Source organism: Papio anubis, chromosome 2 (assembly GCF_008728515.1).
Source record: "Papio anubis isolate 15944 chromosome 2, Panubis1.0, whole genome shotgun sequence".
Taxonomy (NCBI): Eukaryota; Metazoa; Chordata; class Mammalia; order Primates; family Cercopithecidae; genus Papio; species Papio anubis.
In genome coordinates this window covers 115,103,854-115,124,511 of record NC_044977.1, presented here as the reverse complement: position 1 = coordinate 115,124,511, position 20,658 = coordinate 115,103,854, and the positions used below count along the sequence as shown (strand labels likewise).

The following is a 20,658-nucleotide window of genomic DNA, read 5'->3' as shown; positions in this document are numbered from 1 at the left end:
CTACATATTCCCATAGTGGAACAAAATTAGCATAAATAAAAGCAAATCTGAAAATAGCATTATACTCAAATTAATACCAATCACAAAATGCCATAATATTAATTACTTTGATACAAATTTGCATTCCCAAAATAAATGTCATAGCAGAATATAGCAGTTATATCCAAAGTATGTTGGAGAGCTCTGACCTGAGAATATAAATTTTGGATTCATCCTAGATGAAATTACTAGGGGATTGCATGTAGAGTACAGAAAAGCTCTAAGACTTTTGAGGCACTCCTACCTTTAGAAACTGGGATAAAAGGTACAATTATAGAAAGAGACCAAGGAGGAGTGGCCAAAAAAATAATAGAAAAACAAGTGAATCTTATAACCAGAGGCCAAGTGGATAAAATATTTCGAAGAGGAAGTAATCAACTGTATCAACTGCTGGTAATGGGTAAAGAAAAGGAGAACAGAAAATTGACTACTGGATTTAGCAATGTGGAAGTCATTGATGATCTTAACAAAACCATTTTAGAAGATTAGTATAAGCAAAAGCTGGATTAGAAGGCATTTGAAATAAAATGAGATGTAATAAATTGGGGATATGTGGTGGTGTCAGAGGCATTTGAACCAGAGTGACTCCACCTTGAGTGAGGGCTAGTAAAATGAGGCTGGGACTTGCTAGGGCCACATGCCCGGAAAGTTAGTCATTCCTAGTCTCTTGATGTTTATGGTTAAAGGAAGAGATTGATAATGTTTACTCAACAGACCCAGACTTGGGAGTGTTCCAATATCAAGATATGTTGAGAACAAAGGTTTTCCTAATTTTGCTTTAAAGACAACAATATTGATTCTTGCAAAATATAGTAATTAAGAAAATTAATCCTTTATCACAAACCCTTGTAGCAGAGCACATCCCCCCATGATCTTTTTTATCCTGTATATAAACAAGCATTGTACTAGGGCAGACATGTTCCTCCTCTTACTTTAGGAAATGTCCTGCTCTGTCTATGGAGTAGCTGTTCTTTCACCATTTTACTTTCTTAATAAACTTGCTTTTGATTTGCACTGTGGACTCGCCCTTAATTTTTTCTTGTATAAGATTCAAGAATCCTCTCTTGGGGGTCTGGATGGGGACCCCTTTCCTGTAACAGTGGTATAGGTGGTAAAAAAAAATATATGGAGGCAAGGAAGTGTAGCATGTTTTTATTTTGTTGACAGTGATCTAGTGGAGAGGTAAAATTTGCTAACAGAAGAGAGTAAAGGGAGAATCACTAGACTAGTTTTCTTGAGTTGGGGAAGCACAAGGATTGAGGACTTTGCATTAGTTAGGAACTGTCATAGTCCATTCAGGCAGTTATAAGAAAATACCATAGATTGGAAGGCTTATCAACAACAGTAATTTATTTCTTACAATTCTGGAGGCTGAGATACCCAAGATCAAGGCATCAGCAGTTTCGCTGCTTGGTGAGGGTTCATTTCTGGCTTCAAAGTTGGCCATCTTTTTGCTATTAACTTAACATGGTAGAAGGGTTGAAGGAGCTGTTTTGTTTCTTTTAAAAGGGTACTAATTTAATTTTTTAGGGTTCTGTCCTCACAAACGAATCAATTCTAAAAGATTCCACCTCCTAATACCATCACTTTAGGAGTTAGATTTAAACATACGAATTTTGGGGGTATATAACATTCGACCAAAGCAGGAACATAGTAGTCCATCCATGAAAATGTGAAGGGAGGCAGAACACACAGCAGATGGGTAACCTTGGTGTTGGGGTTCCTTGGCAAGTTTCTTTAGATTAGAAAAGCATAAAATAACTGATTTTTTTAGGAGGGTAAGAAAGTGAAAAATCATGAAAATATAAGCTTTTTGGGGCAACATTAAGAGCCTAGAAGAGATACATATTATAAATTAGATAATTCAGCATAATTTTAGATTTTTTCCAGCCTTCAGAGGGGCATGCAAATGTAGGGGAGAAAAGATTTCTTTCTTCACTTATCACTAGGTTGATGGTTGAGATGCCTATAACAAAAGACACATTAACAAGTGTGAACTCAAAATATCTAAGATAGGTCTCAGTCCACTTAGAAAGTTTATTTTTCAACATTAATGATGCACCCATGACACAGACTCAGACATCAATTTATGTATGTAATATATGTACATTGGTTTGTTACAGAAAGGCGGGACCACTTGAAGGAGGGAGGGGACTTCCAGGTCATAGGTAGATAAGACACAAAAAGTTGCAATCTTTTTAGTTTCTCATTAGCCTTTCACTCAATAAACAATTTACAGGAATAATCACTTATGCCTTAGTCTGGTTTAGTGAAAAAGTACGGCAAGGGCAGCAATCAGATACGCATTTGTCTCATGTGAGCAGAGGGATGATTAAGTTCTGTCTCTCCTTTGTCCACAAGGAATTTCCTTGTGAGGGAGGTATGTAGCTTTTTTTCAGTCTTCGTAGCTACATATATAGGAATAGAATGGGAGGCAGGTTTGCCTGACACAGTTCTCAGCTTGACTTTCCCCTTTGGCTTAGTGATTTGAATGTACCGAGATTTATTTTCCTCTCACACAAGAGAAAGGCATGCGAATTTATGTAAGTTTTGCATGACACAGGAGCCTTCAGAAATAAAGACCCAAAGAAAGAGGGAAATGTGTGTACTTTTATGCTAAGTTTGATGAAGAGTTCAGAAGTATGATTAGAAGAAAAAAGATATGATCTAATTGCAATAAGTTGCGGGGGATTTAGTAAGATCTCTGTTCAGATTATTCTCAGTGTCTCTATCTCTTTGAGGACAAGTATGTTTCTTTTCTCCAGGTGTAGGGAGGGTGTCTCTGGAATAAAAGTTTTGTCTTACTTCAGAGGAAGGTCAGACAATTCTTTTTTTTCAGACAGAGTTTCGTTCTCATTGCCCAGGCTGTAGTGCAGTGTTGGGGCACAATCTCAGCTCACTGCAACCTCCGCCTCCTGAGTTCAAGTGATTCTCCTGCCTCAGCCTCCCAAGTAACTGGGATTACAGGCATGCACCACCACACCTGGCTAATTTTTATATTTTAGTAGAGATGGGGTTTCACCATGTTGGCCAGGCTCTCCTTGAACTCCTGACCTTAGGTAATCCACCTGCCTTGGCCTCCCAAAGTACCGGGATTACAGGCATGAGCCACCATGCCCGGCCCAGACAATTCTTTTATGGCCTACTTCAGGGGAGAGGGCCAGGAGAAGGTCAAAGACACTGTCTTGCTTCTATTGCTTCCTCAATTGCAAGGTGCCATATTTTGGGGTAGGGTGTCCTGAATCCTATCACAGGCATAGAACAGGCAGAGTTGTGTTTAACCAGGGCTAGACCTTTTCTGAGAGAAGGACAATGAACTGCATAGGATTAAGAAAACTGGATGTACATAAAGGATGTATGTAATGAATGCATTATGATGGACTAAAGTATCGTAACTGGGGTTGGAACAAAGTGAGGTTATGAAGGGAGTGAAGGCTAGTGAAAAGGAGGTAGGACCAACAGACTTCGTGTCACGATGAGATTGAAGAATTGACAACACGTGAGCTGACAAGGCAGGAAGTGGTGGTCAGCAAGTTGGATTTGTGAAAATGAGATCATAGAGTGCAGACATTGGTAAGGACAGTGTCCAGGCCAGTGTATGACCATGAGAGTGTGGTACATGGTTGCTAGAAGAAAAGAGGCTAAGGAAAAGAAAGTATCTCTATGTGGATATTGAAATTGCAAAGAATTAAGAGTTGTGTAAGAGTGAGTGATGATGAGTCAGGAGATAAAAATCTTCAAAGAATGAGTGGTGATCTAGAAACGCCCTATATTATTCTTCTAGGGTTGGTGGTTCAAAAGCAAAGGGTGAAAAAGCACTGCTGCCTACGAGAGCTAAAATGCAAGTGATATCATTATGGGAGAACCAGGTTTCGATTAAAGCAAGAAGGGAAAGAAAATATTCTCAGAATAGGCCAGGAAAATTAATAACTCTTTCTTTAATAGTTATATCTAAGTGTGTGTCATCACAGGAGGAACAAAACAAAACAGAACAACAATGATTCTATGGAGACTTTCACTCCAAGCCAGACACCACTATATCTAGATGAATCTGTCCCTAAAATCCAAGGTTCTCAAATGGATGATCCGGAGTACTTTGGCTTCTTACAGTTATATCAGACTTCTGCCAAAGATGAAGAATGTTTTCTTTGGTTGTTGGTTGTTGTATGTGCCTAGTTTTTTTTGGATGTGAAATTCCTTGGGTCTTCCTGTCACTTTCACTCAGAAAGGTGAAGCCAGACTTGAGATGTACCCATATTAGAAAAAACAAAGCAAAGCAAAACAAAATGTAACCAAACAAAATAGGCCAAAAAATTATTTTACCATGTCTTATGTGTTCGATAAAATTAATATAAATTTACACCTGTAAACTACACATTTTTGTATTTTACTTTTCATGACTTAAAATAATCATGGTCAAAGATTATTCAAATATTTGCTAAATTGTAGGCATCAGTTCTATTTTAGTTATACCTTACTTCTAAAAATGGAATACACTAAAGGTCTAATGTGTGAATAATGGAAACCACTTATCAACACCTAAATAAATATTGCAGTTTTAATTTTAGCTACAATGCTAGATAAGTTCATTAGCTAAACAGAACTCTTGTACTGTGTTAAATGAAACATAGAATTTTACTGCTTAATACAAGCTTAAATTGTTGATATTTTTCTTATTTTCATGAGAGTTCACAGTGATTGCTCTTAAATTCTCAATTACGGTGAAAAAAAAAGTGACCTTCAAGGCTGAACTATAAAATACTGTTTCTCCTTACTGCAAACAGTATAAATACGAAGGTCTCTGAAACCCAATTGCATTTTCAATGGTGTAATTTTTACCACTTGACAACCGGCCATCTTGCTTATTTATTACACTAGTTTACAGTAGCAGCAGACCATTCTCAACCATTCTCACAACCACCAGAAAGAAGGATAATTTACCAGTGAATAATTTGTTTGGGTTGATTTATTGGATGGTTCTTGAAAGCTCATTTTGACTGAGTGACCTTGGCTCTTAATATTTGGTCAATGCCAAGCACATAATGGAGAATGAATATTTATTTGTGGTATATGGAGATATAGTATAAATAGTGATGGATAAGATAGTCAATATACTTCAGATGTATTAATACTTGTGACAAAAAATAAATCCAATTTTCCTCTGGTATCCATGGAGAATTGGTTCTCAAATACCAAAATCCATGAATGTTCAAGTTCTTCATATAAAATGGTGTAGTATTTGCATATAACCTGTGCACATCCTCTAACACACTTGAGATCATCTCTAGATTACTTATAATATCCAACTCAATGTAAATGCTATGGAAATAGTTGTTATACTGAATTGCTTAGGAAATAATGACAAGAAAAAACAGTCTGCATATGATAGTACAGAAACCATTTTTTTCACAAGTATTTTCAACCTACAGTTGCTAACTGTATGTCCAAAAACTGCATTTAGAGTGCAGTGATACTAGTTTGCAGGGGCAGAGGAAGGTATCAAAAACAAATAAAATACAACCCTACCCTTGAACCTTAGAGCAGACTAAAGAGTAAGTGCATAATAATCTTACTAAATTTGCTGTTTCTTACCTTATCCACTTCTTAATGTCTAAAACAGCACTTTAAAACAATTAATGTCTGTGTAATTCTGATGTTTCTTGCTTAATATATACTATATTTGTTCATCAGATTTCTTAAATGGCATTATCATAAAGACTCCATACGACCAAATAAAGTAAAAGTCATTTTCATTTGATCTAGCTATGTACGCATTTATTTAGTGCAAGCCAGACTCAGCAGGAAACATAATTTTGAACTGTGTGGCTTATTGCCAACTCCTGATTATCTCACTAAATGTAAAATAGTTGCTGGCAGCATTTCCTCCTGTTCTTTGAATAACTGACAATGAGAATTTGGTTTGACTTTTTTCTTTTTTTTATTAGCTCTGATAATTCATTAGCATCAATCACTTCATTTTTGAAGAAAGGATAGTATTTCAAGGTGATGATCACACTAAGGAAAGCATTCTGTGTCCTGTTAGATTTGTAGTTTCAATTTTTAAGTGTCACTTCTTGTTTTTCATTTTTTTTTTTTAAACAGTTGCAAGTGATTGAGATCTATCTCATATGTTTTTTCTTTCTGAAAAATAAAAAGTGAGTTTCCCAACCAGCAAAATTAAGTTATACACTATATAGATTGCATGATTCTATTTCAATTTTGATTTAATTACTATCAATTCCAGCTCTGGACTGGCCAGTAGATAGTGAAGTACCCTGGGTCCTCAATCCTGTCCCCTCCCTCAGAAGTCCAAGGCAGCCTGACTAAAATCCAGACAGTTCCAATAAAAGATTTTGTTCCCATGGGAATTCTGCATCATGTTAGATTTCTAGCAGTTTGGCCTGAGCTGGCATTTCTAAAGCTTAGCTTTTTCATTCGACAAGGACTTCAACTCTAAAGCATTCAGGGAGAAGTATCTTATCTTGTTTGCTCAAATAAATAGAGAAATTTAATAAAAGGTTAGCCATCTATTGGGGGCAAGTGCCTAAAACTACATTTAGTCTCAATCCCCATTACATTTTTATATAGATGGTTCCAGGAATTCTCTCAAATGCCAAAATCCATGAATGTTCAAGTTCTTCATAAACAATGGTGTAGATTTGCATATGACCTGTGCACATCCTCTAACACACTTTAGATCATGTCTAGATTACTTATAATATCTAATGCAATGTAAATGCTATGGAAATAGTTGGCATACTGATTTGGTAATCCACACTTAGTTCAAAAAAGTATTTGAGGCAGCTGGCTCTTTAAGTCTCATTGTCTCCCCATTGTCAGAGTATGTCTTCAAAACTAGTTTTTCTTTCTCACCATTTCTCTTTGAACTCATATTTATTATCACCTAATGTCCCTTAATTATTATCGTAAGCACGTTGTTCCTTTTTTCCTTTTATTTATCTTCTGTCTCACAATTGGTTGCTATTCACATGGCTTCCCACTGTGATCATCATTTCCTTCTCCAATCTGAGTACTTCATCCAAATTCCTTTGAAGGTTTCTTCTGAGTTACCTACATTTTATATGTGACACTACATTGATTGAAATTGGTGAGTAACATTTTTCCAATTCTCCCATCATAATAATGGCCTATTCTATTGTAACCGTTTTTTTCCTAAGGTGTATTTTTAGGATAAAACCTGTGCCCATGACAGAATAGTGCCATAATCCATTATGCTATGATTGTTGCCTCACTGGCACACTTTTAAAAATGTTTGTTGGTTTCTTTGTTTGTGTAAAGATACTTTTAATCTTACTTGTAACAGAACATAAAGTACCCTTGCCTTGATGTTGGTTAATTTTATTTAAGCCTTTTTTTCTTTTTCAGTTTCCTGTTGTAGCCAATATACAATTAGACTCACATGTGATATTAAATATACAATTTCAACTTTCTGCCTCAGGAGAATGATAGGAATAAACTCCACCTAAATTTAATTCATTCAGGAATGTTTTTGCTCATATTTTTCCCAAGCAGCCGGTAGCCAGATCATGTAGTCACAAATAAAACACACTGACAACATAGGTCACAAAAGAGCCCATGATTATATTTCTGCAAAAAATGGACAGACAATCTAGGGAACCCACTGCATGCAATGAGTTGAAAGTCTTGCTAGATTTGCATCTGCATTGGCTGCCTGGATTATTGGATAATCTTTAGAATGCAGAAATATGTTGCTTATTTTGTTTTAAAGTAACCAGTCTAATCCTTCTAAACCTATCACTATGGCATCTTTGCAATAAGATTTCTGTTTTATTCAGTTTAGCTACAATTACACATTGTTTTCCGGCATATTTCACCCTTAAATAATATCTTTTTATCTGTGCATTATAAAATCTATGTTAGATTATTTGAGTATCAATAGTGCAATCGCTCTGACATTTTTTCACTACCTGAGTTGTTTGTTTAACATCTTTAAATCACCAGCTGAGATGATTCATTGTGATTCATACTAAAAAAAGCAGCATGAAGAATAGAAAATGTATGATAAAAAGGACCGCTGTTGACTCTGGCTGAAATCACATTGGCAATTTCTTTTCTTTTCTTTAGTGATACCACAAGGTATTTTTAAGATGACATTAGGTAACATACATTTTCCCCCCAAATAATCTTCTACTGTTTTAACCACTGTATTATGCAGAAAATAAATCATACTTTCTCTTGTCACTATACATCAGTGAAGTCTAAGCTATGATTGTGCAATTTTTAGCACCTTTAAAACTGTGGTAAGCTCATCCACAGGATAATAGGTTCTGGGAAATACTATTAAAGAAAAAGGCTACGTTTGTTTGATACAAAAATGTTGTTTTAGAGGATGACCAGTACATTTCACTTTTAATTTAAAATAAAATTGAGTACACCTTTAAAAATACAGCCAAAAAAAAAAAAAAAAAAAAAAAAAAAAAACAGAAAAATTGAAGTAAACTAAAATTTAAAACTTGTTGGAGTATGAAAGTCCAAAGAGATCATAATAATAAGCAGTAAAATCACTCTTTAGAACAGGAAAATTATAGGCTGGGTGTGGTGGCTCATATCTGTAACTCCACCACTATAGGAGGCTGAGACAGGAGGATCACTTGAGGCTAGGAGTTCAAGATGAACCTGGACAAAAGAGTAAAACACCATCTTTGAAATAAAACTTTAAAAATTAGCTGGACATGGTTGTGCAAGCCTTTGGCTGTAGATACTTGGAAGGTTGAGGTAGAAGGATCTCTTGAGCTCAGGAGATCGACCCTGCAGTGAGCTGTGATTGTACTACTGTACTCCAGACTGGGAAACAGAGCCAGACCTGTCAAGAAAGAAAGGGAAGGGGAGGGAAGGGGTAGAGGGGGAGAGGAGGAGGGAGAGAGAGGGGAGGGGGGGGATGGGGGGGGGGGAGGGGGGCGGGGGGGGGGGGGAGGGAGGGGAGGGGGGAGGGGGAAGAGGAGGGAAAGGAAGGTTTTAAATTTTTCCAGGAGGTTGGGGAACAACTTATATGCCCAGGAGTTTATGCTAAGTTGAAACTAATTGTCTTAGTTCATTTTGTGCTGCTAATAACAGAATACCCAAAACTGGGTAATTTATAAAGAACAAAAATTTATTTCTCACCATTTCGGAGGTTTGGGAAGTCTAAGGTCAAGGAGCTGGCAGGTTCAGTGCCTGGTAAGGGCCCAGTTTCTGCTTGTAAGAAGGCTATATCCTTTGGAGGAGGGGAACACTGTTTCCAACATGGCAGAAGAGGGGAAAACAAAGAGAGAGAACCCACTCCTGAAAGCCACTTTCTAAAGGCATTAAACCCACCCATGAGAGCACAGCCCCCAAAGCCTAATCACCTCTCAAAGGCTCCACCTTCCAGTGCCATTACACTGACAATTAATTTTCAACATGAGTTTTGGAGAGGACAAATTTATCCATAGCATGCATCAAGCTATTTACTACCTCAGGTAAAATGTAGTTTGTGCTGATCCCAGGTTCTGGTAGGTAGTAGCATGTGTAAATTCAGTAGATACGGTCATTACTGTAGTCAATGGCCTAACCCAGAAGTCTTAGAAGCTTTAAGTGGATAGTGGATAAGCCATTATGAAATGACTTTGAGCTTGTGACATGCTGTTGGAAGGTGTTTTAGGATACTGTATCAAGGGTCTTCAGAAGGAATAAGATTTCTGGGAAGAAGTTTGTCACTTTAGAGGCTACTCCAAGAAGCTCCAGATACTGTGTTAAGTTCCTTGCATTTGTTATAATATTTTAACTTGCTCTAGCTCAATGAGCTGAGCTGAGGATGAAGTCCAATTTAGAGATTAAGACACTGAGCCTCAGAGGAGTTTGTGTCTTAACCAGATGTATAATTAGTGGGAGAATTGGGGCTTGAATCTAGGTCTATCAGATTCCAAATCCCCTCAACCTCTCTGCTACACCACACTGCCTCATGAACTGTCTTGAGGGCAGGATGCTGCAGGATGATAGTTGGCTAGAAGGCAAAAGATTCCCTGAGTAGAAGGCATTTGTTTTCCCCAAAACATCTTAGAGTCTTTCCTGAATTGACTGGCCTACATGTCAATGTCTATTTTGATATCTATTGACTAACATTTATCTCTCTCTTCTTCTCTCCCTGCCTCCCTCTCTCCCTCCTTCCTTCTTTCTTCCTCTTTAATTAATATTAATACTTCTTACAATATCCAGCTCCATTCTTTCCATAATAAGCCAGAAAAATGGGAGGATTTGGGTTAGAGGTAGATTCATCCTCTAGAATAGTGAGGACTAAGGGATGGGGATGGAAAGATATTAATATTTTTTTAAAATGGAACACTCTCCCTCAGCTGCTTTAATTGTAGATAATATTCCATAATTTTCAAGAGTTCATTTAAGATGTCCTGGATTTTCAGGCAGTTTCATGATCCATCTCTCAAGGTTTACTTCTTCCCTGGACACTTGTCAGATCATTCTTATACACAACGAGCTCTTCAGTCATCCTCATGTGTATTTATTTCATGTGACACTTATTGTATAATTAGATGTATATGTACATTTCTATCCTAGATCAGGAATTTATTAAGGTTAAAAATTTAATCTTACATATCTTTCCTTCCTTCTCAATACATTCAGAATAACATACGAAATAGGACTCAGTAAATACCTACTGAACACAGGTATTTTACTTTGAGATGAGGGGAAACAGAACAAATGCAAATTGTTTTTGTTTGAAATTTGTAAGTTCATTTCAGTTGTCTCAAATAAGATAGTTTCAGTAGACAGTCAACTACATTGTATTATATTAAGCTTGATTTTTAATATTTGCAATAAATCAGCATGTTCTACCGTACTATAAAAATTTATTAATGGTTCACTTTTCACCAGGAGCAATGATCTAAAAGAATCACTTTTTAAAGTTCACTGTTTAATTCCTTTATCCTTTCTGTTATTTCTTTCCTTGTTCTTCAGAAGTTTGAGATAGCAGCCCATGGGGAAAAATGGCACTCAATTTATAAACACAGAAAAATAAAATTAGAAATCCTTATTAAAGTCTATATAAGGAGTAAAATAGAATATGATACATTGGGTTGGGGGGGCACAGGTTGAAGAAGTGATAAAGAGTAACATTTCTGAAGGAAAAAAAAATCAGTAAAGTTGTTACAGTACTTTTTCCATGCCTTAAAAAAATGGGTTTGTAGTAACTTGTGTTTAGTTTGTGTTCTCTAATAACACAAACTTGTGTAAATAGTGATTTATACACTTAGAAACTTACATAATTATTTTCTCCAAGGAACCTGAAGGACAGTAGTGGTAAATAATTTATTCATGACCACACTGATAGCAATTAAGTAAACCAGACTGTAATCTATCTTTTGAATATCAAGTCCTTGGTCTGTAAACTCCATGTATATAATTTTAAAAATAATTGTATTAATCCTCTCTGAGAGAAATATCTAGTTTTCCATTAATTTTCTTTGTTCAAATGTACTTATTATTTTTTAAACCTGAACTGTGAAGAGCCTCAGTTTGTCCTCTTTTCTCTGAAATTCACCATGCCTTAAGTAAAGTTTTATATAATTGCAGTTTTTATGGAGTTTTTGTAGGGCATATTTTATTTCAATTTAGTTTAATTTAACTTATCATCACACTAGCCTCTTTTCTTTTAAATATTTTTCTTTTATTTTGCAATTATAATGGATTTTTAGTAAGAAAATAAAGGAAATAGCATTTGTTGATGCTTATTATGCACCAAACATCTCCTTGAATGATTTTGTAGACATTGTTTAATATAATACATTCAAATAAAGACATCTCATAATTCAACATTCACTCAACAAATATATTAATAAATGACTACCATAAAACAGATATTGTGCTACAATCTGGGGATACAAAGAGAAATAAAATGCATTTTCTGATTATATAGGGTTCTTTCCAGTCAGAAAGAGTAGAGAGGGCAGATAAGGATCAAAATATTGCAGCTGCTATGATAAAAGTATGTAAGTTAATTATTCATTGATTAAATGGTACAACTGGCACTTTTAGGTGCTAGGGAAATGGCAGTGAATAAAAGACACAAACCTTTTCCTTAACAGAACCGATATTCTAGTAGGGATCCTAAGGAGCATAAAAGACCAATCATTTGGGGTCACAAAAGCTTAAATAGGAAAGGTAACATTTCTTTCTGGTCTGATTTAAAAGAACAAGCAAGCTCTAATTGGCAGAGAAATGGCTACTAGAAATCTTTGGAGCATCATTTATATATCAAAATGATTGAGTGAACATTGAAGATAGAGCTACTTTTCAATTTGTAACCTCATACCCTTGAAGTAATGCATACGGTGTGTTGTGAGTGGCTAGTTTCCACTATCAGGGTCCTTTCTGGAGCCAGTCAGTTCCTAAAGCTGTCAGTTCTCTACGTCTGTACTACCATGAAAGGTAAATTCATTTAAAGCTAAGTAAGGTAGAATGGTACAATTTGTCTCACTTGATTCAGTAGTAATGTGTTCAATTCTGTAATGTACGTTAGATCAGAACAGATTTTTCTTTCTTAAATGGAAGACTCTCAAGGATGTCGAACTTGTTTTTTCTGTTGTTCAGTCTTTCTAGTGTAATTTAAATGTGCTGTATCCATCTTATTCTTTCCTTGTGCAGAGATATTCCCTGGAAGTTATCTATGCATTAACTTTGCTGAACCATCAAAATTTAGGACAAACTATTTTCATAAAATGGCATTGAGTAAGTTATTCAGGGGCTAGATTTTCTAGATGACCTAAAATACCCATTCTTGCAACCTCATTTTGTTGTGAAATCAAATGAGATAATTAATGAATATGAAATGCACTTTGGAAACATCAAATGCCAAAACCTTGTGAACTCCTACAATTGATTTTATTCTTATTGTTAATTTCAGTGAACAGGGAGCTACATATTAGCCTCAAGCATTATTTCTCCTTCTACCACAATTTTTAACTAGATTGTAGAATATTGAAAATTAGCAAAAATGACTATGTTCTCTAAGAATATTTCATGTAATCCTACCTGTGAATCTCTTTGTAGCCCTTATGAAACTACTTATCTCTTTACATGCTTTTATTTGTTATCAGATTTTTTTTTCTAAACATACTTTATTGAACCTACTTTGCTTATTTGGTAAACAATTATTGAATTTCAACACCATGCTGGGCACTAAAGACATTGAATTGTAAAACAGTCTCCATCAAAGGAAGGAAAGTGAGAATAAAAAATTATCATTATTTTAGAAGTTGGTAGTTCTATGACAAACATATTTAATGTATCAGCTATACATATAACCTAGTTTTCCTTTTCTTAGCATATCACCTCTCTGTAATTTTTCTTAAATATGTATAGAATAATCTGAGTAGCATATTGAAATCAAGATTCTTGGCTCCGCCCCTAGAAAGAATCAATAGTTCTGGGAATCTGCATTTTCATAAGGACCAAGTATAATGGGAACTGGTAACCCTTGGACTTTACTTAAGAGAGTCCTTTTGTGATGTTTCCCTTTTGCCCAGGACTTCTCCTAGTGAAGGCCTCAGGAGGCCTCCATTCATCACACCATCTGTCTGTCTCAATGTCATCCTTTCAAACTGCCAATTTAGGTTATCCAGCTCTACTTTCCTTCATTACCTTGACTTGAAGTGATCCTCTGTAGTGATGTGCCAGTCTTGTTGAAGTCAGTTGTACCTAGTCTCTGAGAATGATACCAGTAATTGTTGTCTCACTTAAAGGCTGATTCTAATGGTGAGATACCTAGAAGAAGATGCGAGGGAATGCCCCTCTCATGACATGGTGAGAGAATTTTTAAAGAAAGTCTTGAATCACATCAGCTGAGAAGTGCTTACCCATAGGGAAATACTGAACAAGTATTAATCATTTAATCCTCTATAAATAAATCTATGAAGCAGGTACTATTATTACATTATTGTTGCATTACTACATGAAGCAGGTACAATTATTATATCCGTTTCATAGATGAGGACACTGAGGCTCAATAACTTTACCAATATCACATAGATACTAAGTGGTAGAGCAGATGTAAACTCAAGTGGACTGGCTCTAGAGTTCAGTGGACAACTATACTAGTGTTGCCTTTCTCTTAGTCAAAGGTATATCCTGTGGAGCCTTTGCTACCATCATTCTTTTCAGAATGACTTTTAGTAAGTTATGCTAACAACTGGAAAAGAAACAAAAACAAACACAAACCTCCAAAGTAAAACAAAACAATGCAAACACTACATAAAATAGTTTTTAGTGTATTCTTAGGTCAAAGATATATTTCAACCTCACATTTCAGGACATTTCTAATGAAAAAAAAAAAAAAAGAACCCAATATACACATGACAACATATAGTAACATATCTCAGGTTCTCAAGAGAAAAGATCACAATTCAATTTTTATTTTCTTCCCTGAAATACAGTTTACTCTCTAGTGAACATAAATTTTTGAGTCAGAAAGATCAAACTTCTAATTCTGTCCTGTTATTTACTTGCTTGATAACCTATGACAATTTTCTGACCTTACTTAGTTCTCATCTTCTATGAAATGTGACAAGCAAGTTTTGGTCAATATTAAAGACATAGTGCCTGGAATATAGCAATCCTTCAACAATCAGTACTGTACATATTTACCATTATTATTATTATGAGCAGTTATAAACTTAATTTAGTAGAATATAAAAACAAGTTTAGACAGAATGCTTTGGGCAAAATAAATATATTCTCAAAGTTTACTTGATACTGAATCTTTTTCCTTGGACAGGTAAGGTTCAAATACATATACCCTTGCTTTTGTCAAGTGACCAAAAAAAAAAAAAAAAAAAAAAAAAAGGAGAGAGAGAGAGAACAGTCAACGACAATTTCCTCTTCCTTCTTCAGTGGTCTGTCTGGTTTATAACTTAGAGTCCTGAAGGGAAAATGCTTAATTTGCTCCCGTGAGAATGTCTCTTCTGAGATGGGCTCATTTATCTTCACCAGGTGATCAACCCAACACTCATCAACTGTTAGCCATGGCGTCACGCCTGCGGGAGAGTGCTGAACTTTTTCAGTCTGATGAGATGCGACCTGCTAATGATCCCAAGGAGAGAGCATCCAACCGCATCCGGATGCTGAATGACATTCTCCAAGACATGGAGAAAAGCTTTCTGGTGAAGCAGGCGCCGCCAGGTTTTTATAGGTAGGATGCATGTCTCAAAAATTATATTTTTTTGCCCTAAATTAAATGTTTATGTTTAACTTTCAGATTATGTACCTTCTATGAACATAACAGTATTTAAAAAGAAACTATAAAGCAGTTACTCATTTGAGGAACTTCCCCCCGCAAAGAAAAATTAAACTGCAGAAATATAAAATAACAGAAACTTGGCTTAGCAGTAGCACAGAGAAAATGAGTAAGAATTGTCTTACATTAATTTCAATATGAGTCAAATGTGATATAGCCAATGAAAAAGCAAATAGAATTATAGGTTGCACTGAGAGAAATGTACTTTCTTGACGAGATCAGGGAATAGGTCCATGCTATTTTTTCCTATGAAGATCCCATCTAGATTAATGTATTTAATCCTGGAAACTACATTTTTATGTTGGCGTTCAATAAGTTTAATATTTAGGGGAAAGTGGGATTTAGACGGATATTGAAACAATTGAAGAATTAGGCTTGTTTGGTTGGAGAGTCACATGGAATGCTCTCTGAAAATATATTAACAATTATATGGAAGGGAGATTAGATACAGATTCAGAGAATACTATGAGTACAGTATGGCTTTGTTTTTGAAGTTCCTTATATAGTAGAAGATAAATGAAGAAAACATGAAGTTTAAAAGATTATGGTACCCATCACTCATCATAAAACCAAGTCATTAAAACCGCAATGAGAAACCATCTTACACCAGTCAGAATGATTATTATTAAAAAGTCAAAAAATAACAGATGGCGAGAAAGCGGAGAAAAAGTAATGCTTATACACTACACTGTTGGTAGGAATGTAAATTAGTATAGCCTTTATATATACTTGGAAAACAGTATGAGATTCCTCAAACAACTAAAAATAGAATCACCTTTCAACCCAGAAAGCTAATTTCTGGATATCTACCCAAAGGAAAACAATTTTTTATATCAAAAAGATACTTGCATTCATATGTTTATCACAGGACTAGTCACAATGGTGAAGTCATAGAATCAACCTGAGTGTCTATCAACATATGATTGGATTAAAAAATGTGGTATATGTACTCTATGGAATACTAAGCAGTCATCAAAAGGAATGAAATCATGTCTTTTGCAGCAACATGGATAGAGCTGGAGTCCATTATCCTAAGTGAAATAACTCTGAAACAGAAAATCAAATACCACATGTGCTCACACATAAGTTGGAGATCAATAATAGATACAGATGGATATACAGAGAGAAACAGACACTGGAAACTGCAAAAGAGGGAGAGTTGAAAAGTCACATACTGGATACACTGTTCACTATTTGGGTGATGGGTACACTAGAAGCCCAAACTTCACCATTACATAATATGTCCATGTAACAAACCGGCACATATACCTCCTGAATCTCTACACATTTTAGAAAAAGATTATGGCATATTTAAACAGTTTTTATTTAACTGATAATTCTATGAGACACAACATATAAATACATACTCTTCTGTTTAATATATACATATGTAATGTGTGTATTATATGACATATTTAGTATATGTATATGTGTATATATAGTATACATATGTATATATTTGTGTATATATATTTTATATATGTGCATATGTGGGTATGTGTATGTATGCATAATTTTATGTAGTGTGGAAGTCTAAATTTGTGGCCCTTTAAGACTGAAAGTTCTGGCCTAAACTCCTCCTACTCCATTCTTCCCCCGATATCTCTTTGCCTCCCGCTTCTTCTCATGATATACCCTGGTCTAGACATACTATGTATAAACAAAGGTTTTAACTAGGACTAAAGAATTGATGTACAGGTATAGAAATCTTCATTACATATGAGAAAAAAGTAAAAGAATAAATATTTTGCTATTATAAAGTAGCAAAAGCCTTATCACTGCAGACATTAAACAATAGGCTGGGTGGCCCTAAGCACCTGAATATTTGGACCACATGAGGTTTAAGGTGCCCATTAGTACTAAAGTTCTGTGACCTCACACATCACGTAATCTTTCAACATCTTAATTTCTACATCTATAAAAGGAGATGGTGGAATGAGACTCGTTAATAATAAAAGATGTTTTTAAAGCCTGATATTTGATAATTTTCCTTTATGATTTTAAACTCATAAAGGTATGAGTTTAAAGATATGGTTAAGACACTTTGTAAGCTCCTTGTATTTTTTTAAGCATCAGGGACATAGCTGTCACCTTAAGTTACCTTCCCTGATGAGGTATATTCTAGTGGTGGGAATGGGGAAACAGAATGAACAAAGTAATTAAATAAATATAATGATGCTAGATGTAATAATTGCTGACGAGAAAAATCAAACCACATTTTAAAATCTAGCATTACTAAAAAGTCATAAAGTAGATAACTTAGGTTATATATATATATATAGTAAATTATTCTATTTACTTTTAAGAAAAATTCAGAAATTATTACAAATTATATGGAAAGAACATAGTTTTGTATAATACAGTAAGCTTTCCCCGTTTGTCTTTTTTGGCACTTGCACTGGAAACGGAAGACCCTTCTATGTTCTAAATTATACATCTGGTAAACTTTTTATTATCCTTTCAAAAATGTTTATGAACTCAATTTACTTGATCATGCATTTTGAGTAGAAAAGTAGATATTTGTCTGCCCCTGAGTTAAAAATGATTAAACATTTTTTTCCTGTTAGTAATGTAATTACATATACCTTGTGTTCTCATTATGCAAGCCTCAAAGTATTGATTATAATAATGTGCTAACTCATATAACAAACTTTAGGAGTGAAAGTTTTTGGTTCACTATTTTGAAATTGTGCTAAACTATTACTATAGTTATTGAAGGGATACATGTCTCCCATTCTTTTCCTTAGCTCTATTAATTCATGTTAGTTTATTAATTTATATATATTAATTTATGTGTGTATACATATATATACTATAACAGTATAAATAGATTACTTTCATTTAGATGTATCTGACTGACCTTTATCTCAAAATTGTCACAAATCTGTACTTCATTTATAAAATACGTAACAAATCATCCTACTTCATGTTTTTTCTTGATAGCTAATTCACATTTCTAAAAATTACTGATGCAAACATTTCAAAATTACAATAGGATTTACACTCTCAATGGTTATAAGCACATTCTCAATGGGGAAGGAAATATTCAAAGTAAAAATTTGAGTTTAAGCAAATGAAAAGTAGATTGATTATTTATAGCGATAATTATATAGAGATAAAATACAATTGTTAATAATATTGTACAAAAGAGCATTTGGTGAACAGGGTTCAATTTCTTTTTAATGTTAAACAGTCTTTAGAGATGTTATTCACGTAAGAATCTCACTCTTTAACCCATTGAACATACAGAATTCTCATCTAATACACAAGAAAGAAGTGAAAAATGATTTGCATTTTAAGAAAGTTCTTGACAGAACTTCACTGTATAAAGCCAAATACTTCATTTTGCATTTAGATCATGTCCCAAAAAATATCGTCTCAATGTAAGTGCCACTAAACATTGGAAAATATTATTTTTGGAATATGCAGAATAATATTCCCAATAATCTGGAAACAGAGGATTCAAAGATTTTGAATCCTATGATGTTGCATCTAAAGCTGGCTCCTCATTGAACGCTGCTCTGTGCAATACTGCTGGAAACTGGCAATATAAGATCCCTACCTTCAAGGAGCTTAATTTAATTCAAGAGCTAAAATACATAAATTATATATCAAATATAGGTACAGAATACTTACTCAAAGTACCCAATGAATACTACAGCCAAGAAGTACTTTTGTGATTCAGTGAAGAGAGAAAGTATTGTCTTGTGGTAGTCAAGAAATACATTTTTTTTTTTTTTTTTTTTTGAGATGGAGTCTCGCTCTGTCGCTCAGGCTGGAGTGCAGTGACGGGATCTTGGCTCACCGCTACCTCTGCCCCCTGGGTTCAAGCGATTCTCCTGCCTCAGCCTCTGGAGTAGCTGGGATTACAGGCACATGCCACCATGCCTGGCTAATTTTTGTATTTTTAGTAGACACAGGGTTTCACCATGTTGGTCAGGCTGGTCTCAAACTCCTGACCTCGTGATCTGCCTGCTTCGGCCTCCCAAAGTGCTGGGATTCCAGGTGTGAGCCACCATGCCCAGCCACAGAAGACTTTATAGGGAAAGAGGAAGATGTATATGGGCTTGAGGGAATGATAGTATGCCCATTAAATTAAGGTGCATTTCCAGGATAACAGTTTGAAGAAAGACACAAAGGAGAAGTTGTGTGTGGTGTGCTCAGGAGTGAAGTACAAAAGGTAGACTAGTTTGAATGGTCATTGGGTTCATGGTTATGCAAAGGTAGGTAAGATCAAGTTGTGGAGTCCCTTAAATGTTCTGTTGAGAGGTTTGGGCTTTATTTTTCAAGGACACAAAAAAGCCATGGAGAAATATGTGTTGTTAGGAGGATTTATCTGGTGTTCCTGAGAGGGTGCACTGGAGTCAGGAGAGAGCAGAAAGCTTTAGGAAGAATATGGGAGTAGGAAAGGCATGGGGTGAAAAGAACATGAATTGACATGTTGGTGTCAGGAATGAAGAGCCAAGGGCCAATTTAGGAGGTGATGTTTAGGAAGAATTGGTTAATTTAGTGATTGTGTGGCTCTAAAAGTCTTGTTGCAGGTTGATTTTAGAATTCCTCTAGGTCTAGGTGGGAAAACAGGATTGAGTACTGGAAAGGGCCTCTTCTCTGCCCTATTTATCTAGCCATTTAGGTAAAGCACTCTGTGTCTGCATGTAATTATATGAAGATCTGTGGATAAAGATAATTTCTAAAGTCATTTCCAGCTCTACAGACTATTAAGTCTCACAACCTCTGTTTTCAAGGGGGCATCTAATTCTGAGTAAGGGGAGAGGGAAAGGGCACCAGGATAGACTGCAAAGCCATAAATGAAAAAGCTGTGAAGTACATTGGAAGTACTGAACTTGGTCAGTAGTGGGGAGCCAGCAAAACAGTATCTATGTTCAGGGACCACGTCAGTGAAAGTATGTTGAAAATTACAAAGCGTCACGAAATTATCACTACTATCAAATTCGGCAGTGTAAAATTTGACTTGTTGCTCTTGAGTAGACAGGGGATTCTGTATTTTCTTAAGAATTCTAAATCTTCTATCTCATTCCTTCCTTTGCTGTCATTCCAGTAGGCAGTGCTCTACCACTCCTGGGTACTGTGTGTGTCTGGAGAGATCGCTGGGCATCTGCGTTTTGCCATTAGATCCTTTTTTGCTCCCTGTAGTTATTACTCTACAAAAGCAGAGCAAGAAGTGTGACCTGGTAAACCTGTGCATTCCCACTATAAAAAGCTTTTCTTAAACAAATTGATAGTCTTTATTTTTTAAAGCAGGTTTAGGCTTAGAAAATAATTGAGCAGAAAGTACGGAATTCTCGTATGAC

At 35.3% G+C, this 20,658-nt stretch overlaps 1 protein-coding gene across 10 annotated transcripts in view; it reads left to right on the top strand.

Moving 5' to 3' along the window:
* NAALADL2 (N-acetylated alpha-linked acidic dipeptidase like 2) overlaps positions 1-20,658 on the top strand; it is a 1,420,296-nt gene that overhangs the window by 1,350,011 nt on the left and 49,627 nt on the right. For 9 of the 10 annotated variants that reach the window (XM_021933744.2, XM_021933739.2, XM_021933741.2 and 6 more), the window contains one exon: positions 15,043-15,241. The exons of the other annotated variant lie outside the window; for it this stretch is intronic. In XM_021933744.2, the coding sequence (XP_021789436.1) occupies positions 15,043-15,241 (199 nt within the window). The remainder of the gene's footprint in view (positions 1-15,042; positions 15,242-20,658) is intronic. 10 annotated transcript variants of the gene reach the window in all.